The sequence below is a fragment of the Thamnophis sirtalis genome, unplaced genomic scaffold (genome assembly GCF_051295495.1).
Source record: "Thamnophis sirtalis isolate CommonGarterSnake01/CBP01778 unplaced genomic scaffold, rThaSir2_p1.2 scaffold_1, whole genome shotgun sequence".
NCBI lineage: Eukaryota > Metazoa > Chordata > Lepidosauria > Squamata > Natricidae > Thamnophis > Thamnophis sirtalis.
The window spans coordinates 149,838,117-149,862,988 of record NW_028261381.1 but is presented as its reverse complement, the minus strand read 5'-3'; the positions used below and the strand labels follow the sequence as shown (position 1 = coordinate 149,862,988).

Here is a 24,872-nt window from a genome sequence, read left to right as displayed (position 1 = left end):
GTTTTCTGGCAGCTATTGCACACCGCTGGCTCATATTAAAGGGTGGTCCACCAGGACTCCAAGATCCCCTTCACAGTTACTACTGTGGAGCAAGGTATTCTGTACCTGTGCACTTCACCTTCGTTGCCTAAAGGTAGAACCTTACCTCTTTGAATCCCATTTCCCTAAGTAGTGCCCAATGCTCAAGGGTACCAAGATCCTTCTGTATCTTTAGCCTGTATTCTGAAGGGTTGGCTATTCCTGCCAGCTTGGGGTCACCTGCTAACCTGATGACCCCCCCCCCCCCATCAGCATTTAACAAACAGAGAGCTAACAGTCATTCTGGCTCCTTCTCATGACCGCTTGAGATAACAGCAGTTCTTAAAGAAACAGTACTACTATCATGGCATTTATTTTGCTATCCCAAATGTTAGCTTACACACCTAACACCCTCATTCAAATCACTGATGAAGATGTTGAAGAGTACTGGGCTCAACCTGAGCCTTGGGGGACTCACTGCACTCTTCCCTCCATGAAGAGGCAGTCCCATTGAGGAGTATAGGTGTGTGCACCAGTTACCAAGGCACCTGGTGTGACTAGGTCTAATCCTCAGTCTTCTACTTTATCTAGTAGTAGGTTATGGTCTACCTTATCAGGACTTGCTGAAGTCCAAGTTAACTATATCAGTGGCATTCCTATGGTCCACTAGGGTTGTCACCGTAATCTAAGAAGATTTGTAGATTTAGATTTATTGAACATTTATAGGCCGCCCTTTTCCCTGAGGGGACTCAGGGCGGCTTACAACAATGGGGGAAGGGAGTGCAAAACAAGACATAAAAGAAACGTGAATAAAAAATTAACTATAAAACACAACATTCATTATGGCTAGTCTAGTATGATCTGTTTTTGACAAACCCATGTTGGCTTTGGGCTCTCGAGCCGGTTTTCTCACTTTCTGAAGGGGGGGAATCACATCAGCAATTCTATAGTGGTTCTCCGGTACTCCAGGAGCTCTGATAGATATAGTTTCAGTTGTTTGGAGATCTCATCCGCCAGCTCCTTCAGATCCCTGGGGTGTAACCCGGTCCTGGGAATTGGACCTTGCCTAAGATAGACAGGCTACCATTTCTTCCCTATCTCATCTTGGGTCCCTAATCTGAATTTGGGGTGCTGTTTTTGATAGGTTGGATAGTTTATCCCTGCTGGTAAAGACAGATGCCAAGCACGAGTTAAATAGTTCGGCTCTACCCCTGCTGCCTGTCACCTTCGGGCCACTTTCTCCCAGCAAGGGACCAATTGTTTCCTTAATCTTTCTTGGTTTTATCAGGCGGGAAGATGCCCCCCCTTTTTGTATTTCATTTTATTATTATTATTGTTGTTGTGATTCTTGTTATTATTATTATTTTACCTTTGTGGCAGGCCTTATTGTGAGCCTTAGCTTCCCTCTCTTCATCGTTACACACACTCTAGTGGCCGCCCATTAAACTCCATCGGTGTTTACATTCAGAATATCTCTGCGCTAATCCTAGCCATAGAATCATAGCACCCTTATGGCCGGGGGGGAAAAAAAGGGTCAGATAGGCTGGTCCCCATGCCAGAACCCACCACAAACTCAGAATGGGATGCCCGACTATGAGAGATCGCAGAAGCACCTCAGATAGCCTATGAATTTAGACAACTTTCGCTGAGGGCAGAACATATAGCAGGGGTGGGATACATCAGAGCCGACTGGCTCAGCCGGACCAAGGGGACAGTTTGGAGCGGAAGCTGCAGCCAGCAATCTTCAAGGAAATGGCAGAGTGCTTCGGACACCCGGAGATCGACTTATCCGCCACGCCCTCAACGCTCAGCTCCTGAGGGTCATCTCCAGGTACCAGACATGGGGGGGGGGCAGAAGGGGCGGACGATCTGCGAAGCCCCTGGACCAGGGGTTGTCGGTATGCCTTCCGCCCTTACCCCTGATCCCCAGGGTCATATGGGAAAACCTTCGGGAGGGGGCAGAAGGGGTTCTCTTGGTGCCTCTCTGGCCCCGGAGACTGTGGTTGCAGAGCTCCAGTCGCCTTCAACGGAGAGGCCATGGAGATTCCCCCTGGAGGGAATATCCCTTAACCAGGGGTCGCTGGAGCACCCAGACCGTCAATGGCTCCAGCTGACCGCTTAGCTCTTGGAACGGAGCATCCTGGGGAAAGACCCTCCCCCCCCCCAGGGTGATGCAGACTATCCAGACTGCCCGCACACCTTCCACAGAGCGTATATATGGCTCCATGTGGCAGGCCTCTGCCTCATGGTGTAATTCCCTGGGGCACAATCCTAGCCAGGCCTCAGTGCCTCAGATTCTGGACCTCTTCCAGGCAGGCCGGGACAGAGGGTTAGCTTCTAACACAATTAGGAGACAGGTCCCAGACTTCTCGCCAGTTGTCCTGCGTGGCAGGAACCAGAGCTCGACTCACCTTCCTGTGGTCAGACAATTCCTCAAGGGGGCTTCCAACCCCAAACCGCACGCAGCGTTCAAGTACCATTCCTGGGACTTACACAGGGTAGGGGACGCTCCAATAGGTGCTCCATCTGAGCCTTTACGAACAGCTTCCCTTAAGTTCCTGATTCTCACGGTGGCCTTTCTGGTGGCCATCCCCCCCCGCCAGGCAGATATATGAACTGCAAGCTCTCCACCGGGGAGGGTCTCTGCTTCCCCCACTAAGACAGAGTGGGGTTACGCCCTTCATCCCAAGGTGGGCTTCTGCTTCCATCAAACCCAGGAACTGATTTGCCCAACTTCTGTCCAGACGGGGGGGAAAGAAGGGGCTCACTCTGGGCATAAGGAGGGCCCTGAGGATTATCTCAGGAGAACCAGGCCAGTCAGGAAATCCGAAGCTCTGTTTGTTTCCTTCCAATAGGGGCCTGGGTAACAGGGTGACTTCCACCACAATAGGTAGGTGGTTGCAAACCTGCGTTGCCACTGCATACCAATCACAGGGCTTTCAGACACCAATCATATCACAGCTCACTCCACGCGGAGCGCAGCCACATCCAGGGCCTGGGCCACGCAGACAGCCCTGGCCGGAATCTGCAGGGCAGCCATGTGGGCTTCCCCCTCTCCCTTTGCTAGGAACCATAAACTGGACTCTTTTACCCCGCAGGGCAAAAGCCTCTTGGACGCAGGGCCTCTTGGACGCAGGGCGTTGCAGGTGGTTCACAGGGCGGAGCCCACGCCTCAACTGGCACAAGCGGGGGACATGGGGCCTCTGGGGTCTCCCTCCCTAGGGACGTGCAGGCTTTGGTACGTCCCATCCTGGATACTCCTCCCCCCTCACTATGGAGAAAGGGCGTTGGTACTTACCTGATACGCCTCTTCTCATAGTGGGGGGAGGAGTATCCAGTCCCTCCCTGACTATGTTTGTATGACTAAGTTTTATGTTCACAGTTTTATGAAGTTATATAAATATTGATGTTGAAGACGATAAAAGCTAAGAACTGAATTAAGAGTCTGGAGTGAATGGTGCAACGAGTCGGATGGAGCTCTTCGTCAAAAGAATGGGTAGTCCTGCTGGCCAGGGGGCGTTACCCAAAGAGCTTATCTGACTCATCCAATCATGAGAGGACAAAGTCAACACCCATCCTGGATACTCCTCCCCCCACTATGAGAAGAGGCGTATCAGGTAAGTACCAACGCCCTTTCTCCAAAGCATCTGAGAGCAGTATAAGAAGCAATGGATGGAAACTAACCAAGGAGTACAGCAATCTAGAACTAAAGAAAAATTTCCTGACAATTAGAACAATTAATCAATGGAAGAACTTGCCTCCAGAAATTGTATCTGCTCAAACACTAGAAGTTTGGAAGTTTCTTAAGAAGAGACTGGATAACCATTTGTCTGAAATGGTATAAGCTTTCCTGACTAAGAAGGGGTTTGGACTAGAAGACCCCCAAGGTCCCTTCCAACTCTGTTATTCTATCTTCTACCTTGTAATTTCTTGAATAGATCTCCCATTCAAGTGGTAATTGGACTTTTTGCTGCTTAATTTTCAAGTTAAGCAAATATCTGTTTTTAAACTGATGTGAAAATCCATAGTAGTGGCAGTGGAAGATATTCTGTGGACAAGTTACTGCCATATAGAAAGTTATTTGCCTTTTTTCCACAGAATCTTTCTTGGTAGAGAGGCGAAGAGAGACTGGTTCAAGGAGATATGATCTTTTCAGTCCTTGAGCATTTAGAATTTGATAGACCCAAATATAGTGCTTAAAAATTGTGTAATAGTTTTTTGTTAAAATTTAATTTTTGCTCTTGTTCAGTCTTCATCCAGACGTCCATGCAATTTTTGCACAACGTTGGATGACTCCAATTACAGTGTGAGTTAATAATGTTAATGGATTGGTGTCATTTCACTCCAGCCTTCATGATTTCTTCAACTGGCAGCTTTCTGTTAAAATTTATGAAGATCAAGATAAAGTATCGGTGCCTTTAGTGGTACAGAATCTCCCCAATGCTTATTTCTGAGGTGAACTCTGTTGGGAAAAAGAAATCACTGTGTCTTTGCCTACTTCCATTCCATCAAAATACCAAGGATTATATCATAGGAACAAATGTCATTGAGAGGTCAAGAAGAATTGGCATGCCTACAATTGCTTACCAGAAACATAGAGGACATTTAATAGGCTATTCAATAAAAAAATTTGGATAGTTTGCAACTTCCATTTGTATTTTCTCTCTCTGTGTATTTCCCTTGGACGTGGTCATTTTCTTAAGGGAAAGGGGACTCAATTGCTTGTAAAAACAATCTGCTTTTTAGGCAGTACCTAAAAGCTCCTGTGTCTTTAATGTAATTCATCTAAGAATTAGCAATGGTTGCAGTATAATGAAAGGGAAGCTAGCAAGTAAATATAGGAAGTATTCTTGGAACAAAACTACAACCTTCTTTTGTACTTGTACTTGACGCCTCTTCGCCCATCGTGGGTATGGGCGACTTCCATGGAAATTTGACGCCACTGTTTTCGGTCCTGGGCTAGGGTTGTCAGGTGGTGCAGCCAGTCGCTATTATATGATTTTAAATACTTTTAGTGAGAAGGGCCTGCTTCCCTGTTTGTAGCAATGTTTGCACATTGAGGCAACTGATATTGTTTAGCCCTTAAAGGGCTGATTGGAATGGATACGGCGATCCATGGAAGCTGTTTCGGCTGGATATACCCAAGGGGGCGCTAGTCCCAAGGGTCGACAGAGCCCGATTGGTGGGAACGGGGGGCACCACGTGAAGGTCGGGTTGTCGTTTGATAGCTGAGAGGCTTTGCAATAAGCGTTGCAATGTATATTTTGCGCATCAGCTATCCTTGCCCCCCCAACCTTCTTTTATTCAACCTTTTCAGGCAGTTGATAGAACTGGCTCAGAAGTGGAAAGATAAGTTCATAACCAGAACAATTCTGAAATACTGTTTCCTGATAAGAGTTAATCCTGCTCATGCACACACATTATACTTCTCAGTAAAATTGAAAATCTCAATCCTGGTTCAATAAATTGGTTCATACAACTAAGGCCATAAATCATGGTTTATAAACCTGTGGGTGAATTGACAGAAAATACTAAATTGATATTACTTATGGTTTATTGTGGTGTGTGAACACACACATACACACATCTTTTAGTGGTAGCAATTCTAAGTACTCTCTCACTCTCCTATAGCATTGTTTGTAATGAGAAAGAATGGTTTTAGGATGTATAGTGCACGTCAAAGGTACCTAAAGCTATATTGGAAATGTGGTGGACTAATCCTTCCAGAGATTTCAGATCAATTTTACAATAATTAACAGAAAATATTTAATTTTTTTATTAAAATGAATTAAAGACTTTTTAAAAAAATGGATAAAATAATTTTTAGTTAAATTAACATTTCATTCCAATTGCATGTTACTTTGTTTGCTTTCTGAATTCACAGATTATCAGTGTTGATTGAGGCCACAAATATAGGTTAATATTGGATTCAAAAACATAAATGCTATGCTGTGTAAGTTGTTTTCAACATGATTTATAATATTTACATATCATTTATTTAAACAGTATATCACATTTAGTAAGCACATGAATTAGCACATAAAAGAAGTATTTAAGAGTGTTTTAAAATATCTAGCCAGTAATTAGCACTACATATGAAAAGAAATACTGAAAATCATTTTTTAAAACTTCCTACTGATTGTATCTAAAATATTTACGTCAGTGTCTAGTTCTATAATTTATCAACAGGATAGGTTTCCTGGGGAAAAAAAGGTTGCATATGCGAGATTATTTTAAAAATAAATATAGTAAATATTGTTTATTTGATGATAAATTCTATTGAACAACTGATAGTGGCTTTAACCAAACTCTTAATTCACTATTCATCTATAAATCCTTGCTATAGTTTAGCTAAAGTCTATAAAATGTCTAGCAGTAAGTGTCTCCAGTCTGCTGTATCTTATCTTCTTAGATTTGGGATTAGCAGTACACAAAATAGCAGCAAAAGCAGCAAAATTTCAGCCTCTTGAAGATTTAACAGTGTTGACTTCAAGACTTAAAAAAAAATCCCTCGTTGCATAATTAAGTAAACTTCCTTGTCAACAAGTGTAGGTTAATTGATGCAAAATAATAGAAAATAATAATAGTATACATAATCTTCAAAAGAATATCATCAAGAATCAAGAATCATTTCTTAAATATGTTGTATTGATCCTGGGCATTCTTTTATTCTTCTTAGTGAATTTTAGTCTTAGCAACTAAAATAAAGGTTTACACTATACTCCATCAAATTGGCCAATGTAACAAATTGTTACATTGGCCAATGTAACAAATTATGTCATAAGTTCTCTTTTGGCATTTGCAGATAATTTTTACACCCCCCCCCCTTGCTTTCCTGGATCACATAATAAGAAGGATTACAGAGCAGAAACTGTCCCAAGTGGAATTGCCCTGAAAAAGACCTGGAGGTCAGAGTTAATCTGTTGGTATAATACTCAGCTTGTTAAGTGTTATTGAAATTAAAAAGAGGCAAAGCAATAGAAGGAAAAGAACCATTGAAGGAATCAATAGAAATACCAATTGAATTGAAAAACCAAAAAAGTATTTATAAATATGGGGGGGGGGAATCTCAAGAAAACAAAGGCAACTAAATGAAATCTGCGACAAGCATAGAAGGGTCTAAGAAAAGACAAATGTGCAGCTGACATAGTCAAAAGGAACATTGTGGCAGCCTTAATTTCTTATTCAAGCAGCAGCAGGGAAAACATTGCCTTGTGATGATTTACTAGAAGGCCTTTGAAGAGAAGCGATGTTGGCTTTTAGAAGATCTAGGAAGGTAGGTCAGGATAGCAGAGATCCCTGCTTATGCTCAGTGTAAAGATAGCAAGCAGGAACAGGAGGATAGCTGATAATGAAAAGATAGCACCAGAAGTCTCTTGAGCTTTCTGGTGGAACTGAGCTAGGCTTGGAAAGCTGAAGAAAAGGATTTGATCCTCTGGGTCTTTTCTGGGATGAGAGAATAAAGTGGGGAAAGAAAATTGGGGAGATGGCTACAATAATTATTTGGGTCAGAAGGGCACTGGTGGCACACAGAGACATGTGTCAGGGCACGGGAGATGTTGCCCTGTTAGCTGGGCAGCGCACATGCGCGTGCTGCCCAGCTGAATTCAGCCTTTTTTAAAGCCATTTTTCGCCCTCCCCAGGCTCCAGAGGCTTTATAGGAGCCTGGGGAGGGTGAAAAGAACCTGCCCTCCGGAGGCTTCAGGAGCTTCCCTGAAGCCTCCAGAGGACTAAAAAGGACCCTATGAGCAAACCGGAAATCACTATAAAGCTATAGTCACTATAAAGTCACTATAAACTCTGGAGCCTGGGGACAGCGAAAAAAGCATGCAAAAAATGGGGGGGAGCACTCGCATGTTCACGGGGGTCATGCGTTGCATTATGGGTGCGGCACGCCCGAGCATGAAGGCCCTGCGCTCCCCCTTTATGGCATGCGAGCCAAAAAAGGTTCACCATCGCTGGCCTAGAGGCTCTGCTGAATGCCACCAGGTTTAAGAGCTTTTGTGCAAACCTAGGCTGGTTTTGGGGGGAAATAAATTGGAAGTATATTTTTTTTAATTTAAAACCAGTTCAATTCTGATTTAGACTTAAAAAAATATTTCTACAATTAAAAATAGTTTGATATACCCCAGGGTGCTTATTGACTGTTTTTATTCAAGTTAATTTGAGTTAACTAGCATGATAATGCCCTTATGCTGGATTGGGAGCTATACAGATATCAAGGGAGATGTAGTTCCAGAAGGCAGACACCATGACACAGATGACATGATCCCTAGGCTCAGATAACCTTGTTTAATTAGTTTATGAGTTGCAACCCTTAGTATGATTTACTTTCAAACCCAATAGAAAGCTAGGCAATATTGTATATAGAGAGAACTGCAAATAGCTGACCTTGGGAGAGGACAAAGAGATGCTGCCCAGGGAATAGTCAGATAAGAGAGAGCATACCTGACAGCTACATAGTGGGTGGATCAAGAGGCTCAGGAGGGACTCTCCCTAGGTTATCAGGCTGTAAACATGGTGGCAGCAGAGAACTGTATTTTCAAACTTGGCAAGATTCGGTTAATGTAGCTTTACAATAAAGTAGAATTAGCATATCTGCTTGTGTTTCCTGTCTAGTCTACCTGGTAAAACTGGCAGGTAGAAATTGGGTGATGGAAGGAGACATTGAGTCTACCAATCTTTCTTTACAGCAGCTATCTGGAAGTCCAACACTTCTGTTTAATTGTTGCTATATGGATCTTGCATTGGTGATTGATACATATTTAAGTTAAAATGTTTACAAACAGTACTTGATCTTGTTGAGGTTTTGTCTGAACTTGTTTCTCCTGATCCAGTTGCTCTCAGCCTCTAGATTCAAGAAGTTATTTATAATTATTTTCTTCAGAAATCAAAGAGAATTGACTAATATGATCCTTTCAAAACATTAGACTTATATGGAGGAAAGCAACTAGCCTGAACTTTGATTTGCTGTGTGTAATATCAAACGAGAGCTATTATAATAACTTGATAGAAAAAATTCTTCAAGTTTTGTGTAAGCTTCACTTTTGTGTTCAATTACTTGTTAAGTGACTGCATATGAGTATTCAGTGTATATATTTTCTTGTCTGCAAATGGTAATTGAATAAAGGATATCTTAAAATTAAATTCAGGCAGGAGAGAGGTGCTTATTGTGGTGATTTATAATTCCAGGGAATGTACTAGATGATTACACTTTTGCATGATTTATGGATGCTTTGAACTTGCTATAATTTCCTAGATTAAAACTACAGCCCAAAGCCTTTATATTACTTAAGGTTTTTTATAGCTAACTCTTATCACTTTCTGGAAAAAAATGACATTATGAATCTACTAATAATCTTAAAATTTGACTGCAAAAAGGCTTCCACAAGGAATTGTATTTAGAAACTTTAATTAGTATAGGAAGTATTGGTTATTATCTTTAAAGTTCTTGTGATTTGGATCATCCTGCTCACTGAAGTAATCTGATAAGATTGATTTACTGTTACAATGATCTTATTGGGTCTTCTCTATAATTAACTCAGGATTGTCAAATGCACCCCTTCTTGGCTTTTTTAAAAGGTTCTAAAATGCACATTTCAAAACAAGGTTTTTGTTGCTGATTTTAACATTTCAGGTGTTAATATTTTAAAGTCATAAACTATTGATAGATTTATGGATTGCAAGGACATGATGATGAATAGATACAGAAATGTGCATTGGGTACAAATATTTGTTTGTGAATCTTGATTAAGTAGTCTAAAAACTCATTTTCAATCAGTTGATACATGATATTTAGCCATTTGGATATTGTGTTTATTTTTGTAGGATTAGCTCGGAACGTAGAAAAGAGAAGTCTAGAGATGCAGCCAGGTGTCGGAGGAGTAAAGAATCAGAAGTGTTCTATGAACTTGCTCACCAGTTGCCTCTTCCCCATCACGTGAGCGCACATCTTGATAAAGCCTCTGTTATGAGACTTACAATCAGCTACCTCCGTATGAGAAAGTTGCTTGATGCAGGTAAGCATTATTCTTGCAGATGTGAAAATTTCTCAGTGGCTGGTGAATGAATACTTTGCTGTCTGTGGCACCATGATCCGAAACTGTATCACTTCCCAGTTTCTTTTTATCTCTCCATCTCAAGAAGTCATTTCTTAGAATGATAAAGTCAAGGACCTATTTTTTAAATTTCACAAGCTCTTTATCTATTATTTCCATTATTGTTACTGCTTCAAGGGAAAGGACTTGCTGGTAAGTCTAGAATGTGTAGTAAAAATCATATCTCTTAGAACATTTTTTAATCTTCTGTACATAACCTTACTTATGCATTAAAAATTTGCTTCATATACTTTGCTTATTAACGTTTAATACTTGATTGAAGACTTAATTAAAACTATTCACCATGACAGGTGTGGGTCTAGAATTGATAAATAGTCATGCTTCCTTCAGACTTTGAAGCTCAATATATGGATGAAGATTGAAACTTGAGAACTTTGGTACAGGGACAAACTACTGTGTACCCACAATATATTTTGGCAGAAAAAGTATTCTGTCCACCTTTCCAGCAGTTTACTCAGGAAAAACCTGGGTTATAACAAAGATTGCATTTTGCTACCTAAAAGTAGGTTTTCTGTTAGGCTGTAAGTCTAACAGGCTACATTACTTAAATTTATCCAAAGTTAGAGAAATGTTAGTGCTTTTTTCTTGAAAGTCATGATTCTACTTTAGACAGCAAAGCCCAAGAGGCAAGCAACAATTAATTTTGTACTGTCCCCAAAAAAGCAGTACAACTTTTTCTAAATTTCCTGAGCCAAACATATATACATGGTTTGAAGGCACATGATGTTTAAAATTTGCTGGACTAAATTTGGTAAAATGGGAGGCTCTTTGAAAGTTCCAAAATCCATATACAGTTGTTTTTTTTTAAAGGAAAACAGGAGATGCAAGTGTAATATTATAAATCCTGTTTTACAATTGTTGGTGACTTAGCCTCTTCTGTTTCTTCTTTTTCTGAAAATACTACTCATACCCAAGTAAGACAAACTTTAAAAAAATTGGTGTCAAGGACAACATGCCCACTACTAGACATGTAATATTTAGAGGATAGTAAAATAGATTGCTTTGGATATAATTAAATGTGTTTATGTCTTTCTGAAACTCAGTTTTCCAAGTTATTGGTACGCTATTTAATTCCATTTAGATGCTGCCCAATCCCAAATGATTCTGGGCAGTTTATAGACAATAACATACAAACCAATACAAATGGGAAGTAATTCCAGCAAAATATGCAGACCAAAAGCAAAAATGACAAACAAACAAATCAGAGGTTGGTTCCAGAAGACACTACTGCCGTTTTGCTCATGTGTGCACCCTGCACACTCGCATATGCAGTGCAATAAAAATTGTTCTGTGCATGCGCAGAAGTGAAAAACAAGATGGTGCCGCCTATGGCACCGCCTGGAGAACCGATTTGGTGGTGTGGCAGGCCTGGGTCGCTGCATGTTCTAATGACCCAGGCCACCAAAACATTACTGGTTCGGGTGAACTGGTCCAAACCTGTAGGAACCCACCATTGAAACAAACCCACCAATCTATAATACTTTTCCTTTTTCAGAGAGAACATATGCTTAAACTGAGCAGCTATATATGCACAGTTACAGAGTAAAGGTATTTATTCCAGACAGAACTTCATTAGCGCCCTGAAAGTTTTTGTTGTATCAGTTCTGCCCATTGATTATTCAGGGTAGAGTATTATAAAACTGCCTTAAAAAGATTCCCAGGGCGACATCCATATGGCCTCAGCTAACTTGCACACTTGATCCACCCAGCATGGTTTTAGGTTTTCATCTAGTTTTGGTTTTATGGCAGTTGATACATTGTTTTTTATAGTGATAGGTTGCAGGCATTCAATATGTACTAATTCTTCTAGATGACTTAGAGGCAGAAGCTGAAATGGAGACCCAGTTGAATTGTTTTTACTTAAAAGCTCTGGATGGGTTTGTTATGGTCCTCTCTGAAGATGGTGACATGATCTATACTTCTGAAAATGTGAACAAGTGTATGGGACTCACTCAGGTATGGCACGATTTGATTGTGTAGAGTATTATTTATTTTTATTCATTTGTTGACTAGATCTCTAACCTTTCCCCTAGGAGTTCAAGACTGTGTTCATAAACCCCCTGCCATCAGTTTCTTCCACTATAACAACCCTACAGGAAAATGACTAGCCTGACATTGCCATCAGCTTCTGTGGCTGATAGTGGATTTGATAGCAGGTCACCATAGTCATAGTTCACTAGGCCATTAAACTACAATGACACAGGTGTTAAAAATTATTGTTGTTAAACTTATTGTAGTCAACTGGCATTTTCTGTGACTATTACAAAACATTCTAACTTTCAAATTAAAAAAATAAAAGTCAATAAAATGATTCATTATAATGCTATAAATATATAAAATGCAGATAATAATATACTAAGGAATATAAATATTTACTACTAAAACTAATTAAATGAATTACAAATTAATTTATAAATAAGAAATGAAAATGCTCACTTTATAAATGCAAATTTACATCCCCCCCTCCCATCTCCTCAATTATCGTATTTTTTTTGGTGTATAAGACGCATTCCACCCCCCAAAAGTGGGTGGAAATGTCTGTGCATCTTATAGAGTGAATGTTACTGAAGCCCCACCCATCCACCCTTTGACTTCTGCCTCCCAGCAGTTTGCCTCCTTGCAGCAAACAGACTGGTCAGCTTCAACACAGCCTGATTTAACACGAGCAGCAGATGTGGTATTCAACAGATTCTAACCAGTTTTGGAGAACTGGTAGCAGAAATTTTGAATAGTTCGGAGAAATATGGTAAATATCTCCTCCGACTGGCCCCACCCCCATCTATTCTCTGCCTTCCAAGTCCCAGCTGATTGGGAGGGAATGGGCATTTTGCAGTATCCTTCCCCTGCCACACCAACCAAGCTATGCCCATCAAGCCACACCCACAGAACTGGTAGTAACATTTTTTAAATCCCACCACTGAAGAGCAGCTGATTGGCGGCTGGGTCTGTGTCCTGGAATACCACCTGTCAGCTATTCCAGGCTTTGGGGATTGCTGCCACTGCCTATCACCACCTCAGCACACACCATTTTTGGCCTCTGCATGGCCAATTTTCAGCCCGTTCTAGGCAGTGGGGTTAGGCAGCGGTGGGGTTCCCTGCCCTCTGGAATGGACCAAAAACGGGATCTGTGGAGACCAAAAATAAGGGGGGAGAGGCCGAAAATGGGGCATACGTGCTAAATCAGGCTGTGCTGAAGCTGACCAGGCTGTTTGCTGCAAGGAGGCAAATTGCTGGGAGGCAGAGGCAGATTTTTTTTTCTTGTTTTCCTCCCCAAAAGTTAGGCGTGTTTTATAGTCTGGAACATCTTATAGTCCCCAAAATACGGTAAATAGTTTTATGGCTACAAGCATATCCTTGCCTCCTTTGGTATACAAAAAGTCTAGTAGGTTAATAACCTTACTAGATATAGATTTAATTTGTTTGTCCACATTCATGATGGTTGGAGCACTATGCCATAATATTTGAAGGCTGAAACCTGATTTATAAGATTGTTTGTCTTTGATTAGTGTTTATGGTGTTTCAATCCTTTCAAGCATCCAATCCCTTTGGATTTAGAATAAATTACTGTGGGCGTTTCGTATATAGTAATATGCTAGGACTGTAGATTTCTTCTGAAATAGAGACAGTCTGGCTGCATCACTGGCATAGTGAATTCCTGGTGACTATGAACAGGGTAGTGAACTAGGATTATAACCAGTATTTTTTCCTGCTATAAATATACAGTGCTAAATAGAGCTTTTTTCCCCCTTTGGCAGTTTGAATTGACAGGACACAGCGTGTTTGATTTCACTCATCCATGTGATCATGAAGAGTTGAGAGAAATGCTCATCCATCGAAATGGTAAGAAAGAAAAGATAGTGGAAAATACATGTAGGTTGAAGTTGAATTGTTGGGTTATTGGTGTTCTCTTATCTTGTTTTGTTACAGACATTTCATTATAAGATTGGGTAACATCAGTGCATCAGGGAATGAAATTTGTTGGCTGTTTATATATATAGTTGACCTACCTGGGTATTTATTGTTATTTTTTGATGTCGTTTACCTGATGTTAGACATTTTTTGTTGTTGAAAATCAACGTTTGTAGGAGAAAAAAGTTCACAAATGTCACTTCCTTAGGCTTGATGATTATATTTATCCTTGAAATGAAACATCTGAAAGAAAAAAAGCAAACTCAGAGAAGAGGAAGAACTCAATGAGAGAGAAACATTCAGAGTTTTGCTATGAGATGGCTTCTCTTTAAATATGTGCTTGATTAATGTTGTTAAGCAATCCCATAATTTATCTTAATTATAGTGAGTCCCCTCCAAATACAAATACAAATTTTAAATTTGTAAAAATTATAACTGCTATTTGTAAGTTGAATTTGATTTGATACTTAAAAATTAAAAAGTTGAGATTTAAAAATTAAAATATAAAACACTGTGTTTTCTTGTTGATTTCTGAAACTTGTCTTGAATAGTTTGGATTAAGTAAAAATTTTCATCCTGTTCACATACAAATACTCCTCGACTTACCAGCAGTTCATTTAGTAACCATTCAAAGCAGTGGTGGGTTTCAAAATTTTTTAGAACTTCTTCTGTAGGTGTGCCCTGCTTTGTGGGAGTGGCTTGCTGGCCATGTGACCGGGTGGGAGTGGCTTGCCAGCCATGTGACTGGGTGGGCGTGATCAACTTGTAAAATATGGTGAAACTCACTTAACAATGTTCTTGTTTAGCATCCAAAATGTCGGCTCAGAAGCTCTGGCATTTGAAGCATGCAAGTCTTAAAGCTGTCAAGTTACAAGACCCTTGCACCCCTAACCCTTTAGGAAAAAAACCTCCAGGGGTGTTCAATCTTGACAGCTTTAAGACTTGAGGACTTCAACTCCCAGAATTCCTCCTCTCAGTCTTCATCTTGATGATGTGCAGACGGGTGGGGGAAGGGAGCTGGAACCATTCTAAACGGCACTGTAGATTTATGGAACCTCTTTTATAGAAGAGGTTAGCACTGGCAGGAATCCACCCCTGATTTGAAGTTACAACAGCATTGAAAAAAGTGATATGACGTTTTATCACAAATACAACTGTTGCAGCAATCCCATAGTCGTGATCAAAATTCAGGCGCTTGGCAACTGACTCATTTATGACTATGGCAGTGTCTTGGGTCATGTGATCACTTTTTGCACCTTTCTGACAAGCATAGTCAACGAGGAAGCCAGATTCATTTAACAACCATGTTACTAACTTAACAATTGCAAGTGATTTACTTAATAACTGTGGCAGGAAAGTTTAATAAATGTCTCACTTATGCAACAAACATTTTGGGATCAAGTGTGGTCGTAAGTTGAGAACTACCTGTATATGCTCTTCTCTAAAGATTTTCTTGATGCGATATACTGTAGAGTGGGCTTTTACAGTATAACAAATCGTGTGTCCCATCCCAATTTTTAATATATGCAACACATACAATAATGCACTTGATCTACAGTTGTCTTAATAATGAAGCATTTAAAAACAGTAAGTTACAACATAGTATAGATATGCTGTTGGAAGCAGTAGTCTCATGTGTTAAATTTCCTCCCAACACTCTAATCCCATCTCACACCTATCCACTAAACCAACAGCAGTAGGGACAAAGTTCATGGGAAAAGCAAGAAAGTACAAATACAGGTACTCCTCCATTTAAGAACACAATTGGGCCCGGGATCTTGATCGTCAAATGAAGTAGTCATTAAGCAAATCACTATGGAACTGTTTCACTCAACAACTGCAATCCTGGCTCTCCAAGTTGCAGTTGTTAAGTAGAACACTGGGAGAGGTCCTCAACTGCCTGGGCATGGTGAGATTGCGGGGACCTCATATCCAGTGAATGCCCTGGTGAGCACCATTGTTGTGGAAGGTTCACAGTGCTGGGGTTCTGGCATTTTCCCCCTCAAAAGGGGTGGAATTATTGGCATTGTGTTTTAGTTAGATTTGCACTCCGTTTCTCGCATGCATCAGAGGATTTCTCCTCTCTGCAAGAAGAGAAGGGGAGGGCAAATCCTTTGGCATGCTGGTAGAATGGACTTCAAATCCAACGCCCCTTCTGCTTGCAACCTTCCCTGCCAGCTTCTCCATTGATTTTTCTGGGGAAGCCAGCAGAGAAGATTGCAGTGGTTACTCAAATGATTTCAGGGTACTTCCCAACTTGTGATAAATGTAAACAGATTGCCAAGCACCCCAAATGGAATCATGCAACATTTTATGACAGCTGGAAGTGCTTTATGGGCCATGGGAAGTGCTATTGTGACTGCAAATGGTTGTATGAAGGCACCTGTACGGTCACTGTTTAGATAAATTCATAGTTGAAAGTCAATGCAAATTACACATAGTATTTTGTATTGTGTAAATCTATTTCTGTGTTTCAATTGTTGTCATCTGTTTTCTTTCATTTCCATTGTGTTCTTTCTGTATCAGGATCTGTTAAAAAGGGAAAGGATCAAAATACAGAACGGAGTTTTTTCCTCAGAATGAAATGTACACTGACAAGCAGAGGAAGAACTGTGAATATAAAATCAGCCACATGGAAGGTAATTTTACTTATGCTCTGAAAGAAGTGTATAAATAAATGCTTCAAGAGCATTTGAAGAACATATGTATTATAAGATGCTCCCTTGACATCTCACATTGTTTGGATGCTCTATATTTTAAAGCTTTTTTTTAGTCACATTCTAGCCTGCATTCGTTTTTCTGCAATTATAATGGCAAGTACTCTTAAGTTAAGAGCAAAATTTCTTATAGTCTAAAATTTTGTTCAGTGTTGACACTAAATGAGGCACACTGTTCCCTGTTGCTACAAATGTTCATCCACAGAGAACAATGGTGCTTGAAACAAATCTTTTCTCAATGTTCATGTTGGGACACAGAAATAAGGGGGATGATAATCCATAGAGCTATCAGAAATCCAATCTACAGGGAAAAAAACCCAGAATGACAGGGCTGCAACGGTCAGCCGATTCAAAGGTCTGCAAAAAAAAAATTTCCGAGAGCTGTTTTGGTTATTCCACGTAATCTTTATGTTTTTTGGTGCGCTGAATCCGAAAATACCTCCATTTTGTCATAGGACATCATGTTTCCTGACAATTTAGGTAACTATGTTAAGGCAATACCTCAAAATAAATGGAAATAAAATTAAAGTTTTATTACAATATTTTCATGAAAATCCTTTTTTGAACTGAAATGAGCTTACCTAAACATGCTAAACTTGATTCTTCTTCCTTGTGAGGCTCCTCTTGTGGCTTTTACGCTTGTGAGTAGCATCTGGAATGACTCTCTGAAGCATCCAACAGTAGTCTGCCATCATTGCAATGCCCCATTTTCCCTGGTATCTCCTTTCCATCTCTTTAATGTCTTGGTGGATTCATTCACCTTGTTCCTCACTCACAGCTCCCTAATTTTCAGGAAACTAGTCAAGGTGGGACTGGAGGAAATGCACTTTCAAACTCATCAGGCAACCTAAAGCTTGAGATGCTTTCAGCATTCTTCCAACGATCTTTTTGTAGTGAGGATCTTTGTTATTGCCTAAAAATTTCTGTGCAACTTCTTTAAATGCAATCCACCCTTTTTTGAGGATCCATCATGGTATTGACAAACTCTTGATCAACTATAAGCCTTCTAATGTCTGGTCCGACAAACACACCTTCCTTCAATTTTGCCTCCGACAGGCATGGAAACTTGGTGATCAAGTATTTGAAGCATTCTCCATCTCTTGGAAGTGATTTTACGAATTGCTTCATCAATCCCAATTTTATGTGGAGAGTTGGTAGAAGAACTTTATAGGAAAGTACCAAAGTTTCTTGGAGGACATTTTTTTCACCGACTGTTAGCACCCTCGGTTGCCAACTCTTCTTGGTCCAGTGATTTTTGTCGGTCTCGACTATCCCATAGACACAGAAAACAAGAATATTTGGTATACCTAGCTTGTTGCCCGAGCAGCACGCACAAGACCTTCAAGTCCCCACACACTTGCCAACCATGGTCTTAATATTTAAGTTTACGAAGAACCAATTCCAAGTTCTCGTAGGTTTCCTTCAAGTGTACGGAATGACCTACAGGTATGGAAGCGTAAAAACCGTTGTGGAGTAAAACTGCTTTGAGACTTCTTTTTGAAGAATCTATAAAAAGACGCCATTGTTCTGAATCATATTCGATTTTAAATTGACCCTTCAGACCTTCCACATCGATGCAATAAACCAACTTGTCTTCCTGGATGAAGTAAGGAACTAACTCCTTTTCACGATGTCTGAACCATGAAGATGACACTCCTGGCAACAATAAATTCCTGCTTTTCAGCCTTGATCCAAATAACTCAGTGGCATCTTTGGGAAGATTCAAGTCTCTTACCAAATCATTCATCTCTTCCTGAGAAAACAATTTTGGTCTTGTATCATCTTCAAAGTCAGAACTTGATTCGTCATCTGGTACAGGTATGACTTCACCTTCATCGGAGCTAGGTATCTCTTCCAAGGTAGCAGGGGGCTTGGGTACTGGTATATCTGTGCCACGGGGGATGGGACGAATTGCTGAGTGAAAATTGGATATGAAATGGAATGCTTCCATTTGGAATTAAACCCTTTCACATCGCATGAACAAAAGTAACAGTCATCACTATGGTTCTTTTGCTCTCGCCATACCATAGGAATCCCATAACGGAAAGATTTTTTTCTTACCCTTGAACCAGTTTGAACAGTTTATGAAGTGCCCAGACTTTATCTTGATCTCCAATTTTTAGTCCAAAGTATGCAAAGTATACTTTTTTCACAAAGTGTAATATTCTGCTGTTGCCTCAAGACTATATATTCACCACAGATGAAACAGAAACTGTCTGGTAAATTAATACCCTTTTGCGGAGCTATAACCTAACGGTTGAAGAATGACAAGCTAACATGAATTGCGATGAAAAAGTGTGAACAGCATAGAACCAAGATCCTAATGATGATTCGTGCACAAGTGTAGCATGCAGAAGAGAGCAGCTCTGTGTCTGTACACGGGACGTCACAGTGCTGGCCATGCCCCCTGCACTGACCGGAGAAGCTGCTATCTGCCCTGTGTCTCCCTCCCACTGGATTCTTCAGGAAATATTAACCCCTTCTACCATTAGAAGCACAGACTTACTTGCTTAGTTTATGTATATATTGCTGACCATCAGATTTACAGTGCTATATTTTTTTACATAACTCGGACAAACCCTTTAAGGTTTTTTTGGCATTTTATATCTTAAATGCACATGTGAATTAATTAATAGTAATTTGTAGTTTAAATTTGGTTAAAAACACATAATATAAAAAATACCAAAAATTTAAAAAAAAATTGATAAATTTGAAGACAGTTTTGCATGTTGTGGCAAATCATGACGTCTAGGAGTTTTTTCAATATTTTATTTGTTTTTAGCACACCAAAATATATGGAAATTAGATGAAAATAATCAAACAGCTTTTTAGCTGCAGACCTGTGTTTAGCTGCAGAAATTATACTTTTTGCAGTTGCTAAGCATTATTATATCATTTTACTTATGTAGTCTGAAGTGGTAAGATTTCCAATCCAGTGTTCACCCAGCCTGAATAAAATAGAATACTTGATGTTATGTTTAAAGATTAAATAGAGTAGCTTTTTCTTCGATATCTTTAACCAGTTAAGAAACCATGATGGCTATGAGTGATGAGACGTTTCACTGAAAAGTAGCATTGTGTAAAATATTTTTTAAAACACAATAGTACATAAACGTTTTGGGACTGGTTTGTTTTGTTGTGTTGTTCAAGAACTTAAATCTAATATTTTAAGCATATTAAAATAATTTGAAGGATGGAGAGAGTCACAGTGTCAAATCTGTGAGAAAAATCTATGTGTTTTACATTAAAGGTTTCCTGATGACGCTTGGGGAGTTTCCCAGCGATCTGGAGGGCGACTCTGTTGAGCGCTTTGTTGACCTCTGGAATACGGTGGCGGCCAGGGCACTCCTCGGCAGCATTTACCCCTGAGCAGCCTTTTTCCCCCCTCCCTTTCCCTCCTCCCCCAAATCAACCCCTCACAGCTCCTTGATTCATTGAGGAGCTCCGGGAAATGAAGGAAGTGAAGAACCGTCTAGAATGATGCTGGTGAAAAACAAGAAGCGAATGTGACCGGACACGAGTAGGAGCCCAGATTCGAGCCTACTCTGTGGCGATAAGGGCAGTGAAGCATAATTACTTTCCCTCCCTTATTGCGTCTGCGGAATGTTGGCCAACTACACTGTTCAGAGTGTCCTGGACCCCTTGGGAAAGAATGGAAAGGAAGATCCAGTTTATGTAAGTTGTGATCATCTGGCCAAGCATTTCGTGGATAAAATCTCTCACATTCACTCTGAATCACAAATTGGATGGACAGAATCCACTGAGATGATAGAGGTGATGTCTTGTGCAGTACCTGGGAGATTGTGATTTTGATGAAATAAAGTCCTCTGCTGCCTGGAATTTGGATTCTGGCTGCAGACAGCAGTTTGTTAAGGGATGGGGAAGTAACAGAAGATACACTGGTCTGTCACCTAGTGAAGAGGCCATGCCTGGAACCAGCGAGATTGGACAACAACAGCCTTATCATTCACCTTGTTTGTTCTCAGGGATTAAAATGATGGGGTTATAGTTGCAGAGGACTCTGGAGAATATGAATTATCTAGACCTCTGACAGTCTACATCTGAATGGAGAAAAACAGACTCAACCCAATCTAGGCATGACTGAATAGACTTTTTTGGTTCTTGATGTAGTCTGTTTCTCAGAAAAGAGCAGGGCCACTATCTGGGGCTCTTCCTGAACTCTTATTAAATATTGCATTTCAACTATGGGAGCTGCATTGCTACTAGGTTTCTGAGTTCAATTCAAGCTGCTTTTCACTGCATATAAAGTACTATATGGCGCAGGGCTTGGACATCTTAGACCCCAGTGTTCCCCAATAGTTTCTGCCCTTTCTACATGGAAAGATAGGAAGCATCTGCTAAGGATCCTTAGCTACTAAAGAGGTATGGCAGGAGGGGAGGGTGTTCTCTGTAAGAGCTCCCCTTTAGTTTGCCCCCACCCTCATGACCTTCCAAGAAGCAGATGAAAATCTGGCTCTCTCCAATGGCCTTTGAGAAATTAATTATAACTATTGGCACCATACCAAACAAATATTGGCTCATTAATTTTAAGTTGTGGAAATAGATTTTGGATTTTGTAAGTTTTAATTAATTATATTGATTAACCAACTAGAATCTATTAGGTTTCATAAACTGATAAATCTCATTAACAAATTAATTAACCTGGGATGAAATAGTTCATAGACATTGGTATGCTTTATGTATATTACAAACCACAACCTCACCCCAGTGCAAAAATTGTCTTCCTTACTCAATCGTACATCTACTTAGAGACCATTTCAAGAGGGAAATATGGACCTTTTTCTGTTGATTTGAGTTCTTTGCGCAATATATAGGCAACCAGACCAAAACTACATAGCTCTGAACTTTATTTCGGCATTTGTTTTAAACAATTAAAATAGTTTTCAGTGAAACCTATTTGCTACTGCTGGAGGACATAATGGCTAATTTCACTTAACTTATTTAATATTTGAAGATGAAACAATCATCCTTTAGTGCTGCAGACTAATGATGCAAATGTAGGTCCAGAAACAAAGGGAAACAAGAGTGCTCTATTGGCTGTAGTGAGGAACAAGCTTCTTTTGGCTACTTTTGTCCAAACTAATCCCCAATTCAGCCGCCAGTTAAAGAAATGACTTTGTAATATAAATAAATGGTGTTTGAGATTGCTTCAGTGTTTATATATCAGGGTGTGGATAAACAAAATCTTTTCTTTCTTTTCAAAACTCAGGTACTTCATTGTACAGGTCATATTCGTGTTTTTGAGAATTGCAACAATCCGACTGTGTGCGGCTATAAAAAGCCTCCCATGACGTGTTTGGTATTAATTTGTGAGCCTATACCTCATCCATCAAATATTGAAGTCCCATTGGATAGTAAAACGTTCCTCAGCCGCCATAGCCTTGACATGAAATTTTCCTATTGTGATGAAAGGTAAAGCCTCTAGACAGCAATGCCAATGCATACTTCATTCTCCTCCACTTCCAAAATGGATTCCCTTTGAGTTATCATACTCACCTGTTTGCCGATGGCATGCTGTGCCATTTTACTGTACCGTGCATTTGTTTATTAAAAGTTGAGGAAGAGAATTAGGATGATGTAAATGATGATGCAAATCCATGTGCATCCTTCTGAAAATTCAGTTTTGTAATTTTCAATTCTCAGCAATGAGGATGCAAAATGATTTCTATTCTGCTTCCCATTTTCCAAAATGTTTTTAAAGAACATGTTTTAAATTTTTCCAGTTTTTAACCAAATTATTGGAAAAATTTATTTAATTAGCTAGCATGTATTAAAGCTAAAGCAACAGTTACATTATGGTTATGGTTTCATTTTAGAAAAAAAATCACTTCTGCTTTCTCTTGTGTTTCATTTCCTTGCTCTGTGTAACACTGCCATCAAGTGGCTGAACTTATTTTAAATTTGGCATTCCCCAGTCTGGTGTCTTTAGAGGTGGTGGACTACTTCTCCAACTTCAAGCAACAGTATTAGGCACGCTAGCTTGGAACAATAGGACTTACTGTTCAGCACATCTGGAGGCACCTGATTGGGGAAAGGAACTAATAAGACAAAAATATGGTATTCTTATATAGGAAAAGTATAATGTATAATTGGTGTAATGCTGAAATATTCTTTGTTTTTGTGCTTATGATTTTTTCTTTGAGATAAGCAACAATCCTCAAACCTTTATCTCTCTAATTAATTTTGTCTCTGAGCACAGGTCATATTGTAGCTACTAGTAAAGTTTGCATTGTGATCTGTGTTTGTCTAATTAATGCAATGTTTACTTCCATTTCATTCTGTGTTATTTCCATTGGAATTTTATTTATAACATCTCTCCATGCACTTGGGAAGAAGCATATTTTAAAACATTAAATGACATGATTCTATTAATCCCCAAAATGCAAAATAAAACCAGTATGTAAATATTTTTTAATTTTGATTTTTTTCTAAGTTGCTTTGAATCAAGTAAAATTGCTAAACCTTGATTGCTCTAGCTTAGTTTGGCTCCAAGCTGAGGTAATGTTATAGTTACTAGGGAAGCTTGTATTACGCTTTTTGTTTTATTTGAAACAGACAGTAAATTGCAATTGCTTTTTTTCAATAAACTTTCAATACTTTTCAAATAAACTGTACCTTTAATCTTTAAAGATATCATAAATTTATTTTTTCCCTTTCCTTTTGCATAAAGGATTACAGAACTAATAGGATATGATCCTGAAGAACTCCTGGGGCGTTCTGTATATGAATATTATCATGCACTGGACTCTGATCATCTGACCAAAACACATCATGACAGTAAGTTGATGAAGGCAGGACAGTTGCATGCTATTCAGGTTTCATTAACATATTCTGTGCTATTTATCATTGATCTTGTACACATTATGCCAGTGTTTTGTCAGATGCTGTGTATGCTATTGTGCAATTCTAAGCAATTCTGAGCTAATCTTGGGCACAGATTTGCTGCCATAAAAAATGGCAAATTTATAAGTGACTAATTATAAAATAGCAATGCAGATGCTGTCATTCGGTTGCTAGATGGATGCAATTTGCCCAATAACTGAAAAAGTAGAGGAAATGTCTGAGTCACAAATACCTAATTATCTATTTGTGCCCATGTATGTCAACTTTATTAAATGCAAACTGGTAATGCTCACAATGGTCCCTCAGTATATTACTCTGATTCATAAATACGCATACCTAGGAAAAGATCACACTAGAAACAAGCCATGTAATTATTCTCAAAAACAGTCAAGAACAAAGCATATATGTGCACATGGTGAATCAAAACTCCTATAATCCTTTGCCATCTCTTTTAGCTTACTCAGATGTCCTACATTGTCCCCAGCTCCAATCACCATTTAATTTTTAAAAAACAATTATTTATTTATTTATTATTGTTGTTAAAAATATTGGAGCTGGGGACAAGTCAGGGTGAATCCAGCCAGCTTGCAAAAATAAAACCCAAATATAAACCCCAATTCCCATCTTAACATTGAAAATATTAATGTTAAAAGCATTCTTGGGAATAAAGATGTTTTAAGAGGCTGGAACTTTATTTTGCAGTATTCTGGCCACCCATTATTTTCATTGAAAAGAATTTTAAAAAATGACAAGGCCAATTAGAGTTGAGTGAATGTCTGGCAACCTATTGGGCAACTCAGTCTTCAGTATATAAATAATTTGGGTCTCTTTCTTCTTCCAGTGTTTGCCAAAGGGCAAGTCACCACCGGACAGTATCGAATGCTTGCCAAGCAAGGAGGCTATGTCTGGGTAGAGACTCAAGCAACTGTTATATACAATACTAAGAATTCTCAACCACAATGTATAGTGTGTGTGAACTATGTCTTGAGGTAAGTTTTGCCTGTAAATGCTATTTTTTTTGGGGGGGGGGGGTTGCAAATACTGTATTTTTCGGACTATAAGATGCACCGGAGTGTAAGACGCACCAAGATTTTGAAGAGGCAAATTAAAAAAAAACTTTTTGTACTCTGCAGACCTTCCAAAAACAGGTCCGTTTTTTGTCAAAAAAAAGGGCATGCATAGCCTTTTGGAGGCTTTATACTTCGAGAACTTACATCAGAGTTTGATCATGAATGTAGTTATTGCA

General features: G+C 39.5%; 1 protein-coding gene across 1 annotated transcript in view; it reads left to right on the top strand.

The window, feature by feature from the left end:
* The window catches only part of HIF1A (hypoxia inducible factor 1 subunit alpha), a 54,916-nt gene that overhangs the window by 16,803 nt on the left and 13,241 nt on the right, over window positions 1-24,872 (top strand). The window contains exons 2-8 of the mRNA XM_087727508.1: window positions 9,847-10,037; window positions 11,947-12,092; window positions 13,892-13,976; window positions 16,572-16,684; window positions 21,993-22,195; window positions 23,454-23,560; window positions 24,468-24,615. Coding sequence (XP_087583634.1) covers window positions 9,847-10,037; window positions 11,947-12,092; window positions 13,892-13,976; window positions 16,572-16,684; window positions 21,993-22,195; window positions 23,454-23,560; window positions 24,468-24,615 — 993 coding nt within the window. The remainder of the gene's footprint in view (window positions 1-9,846; window positions 10,038-11,946; window positions 12,093-13,891; window positions 13,977-16,571; window positions 16,685-21,992; window positions 22,196-23,453; window positions 23,561-24,467; window positions 24,616-24,872) is intronic.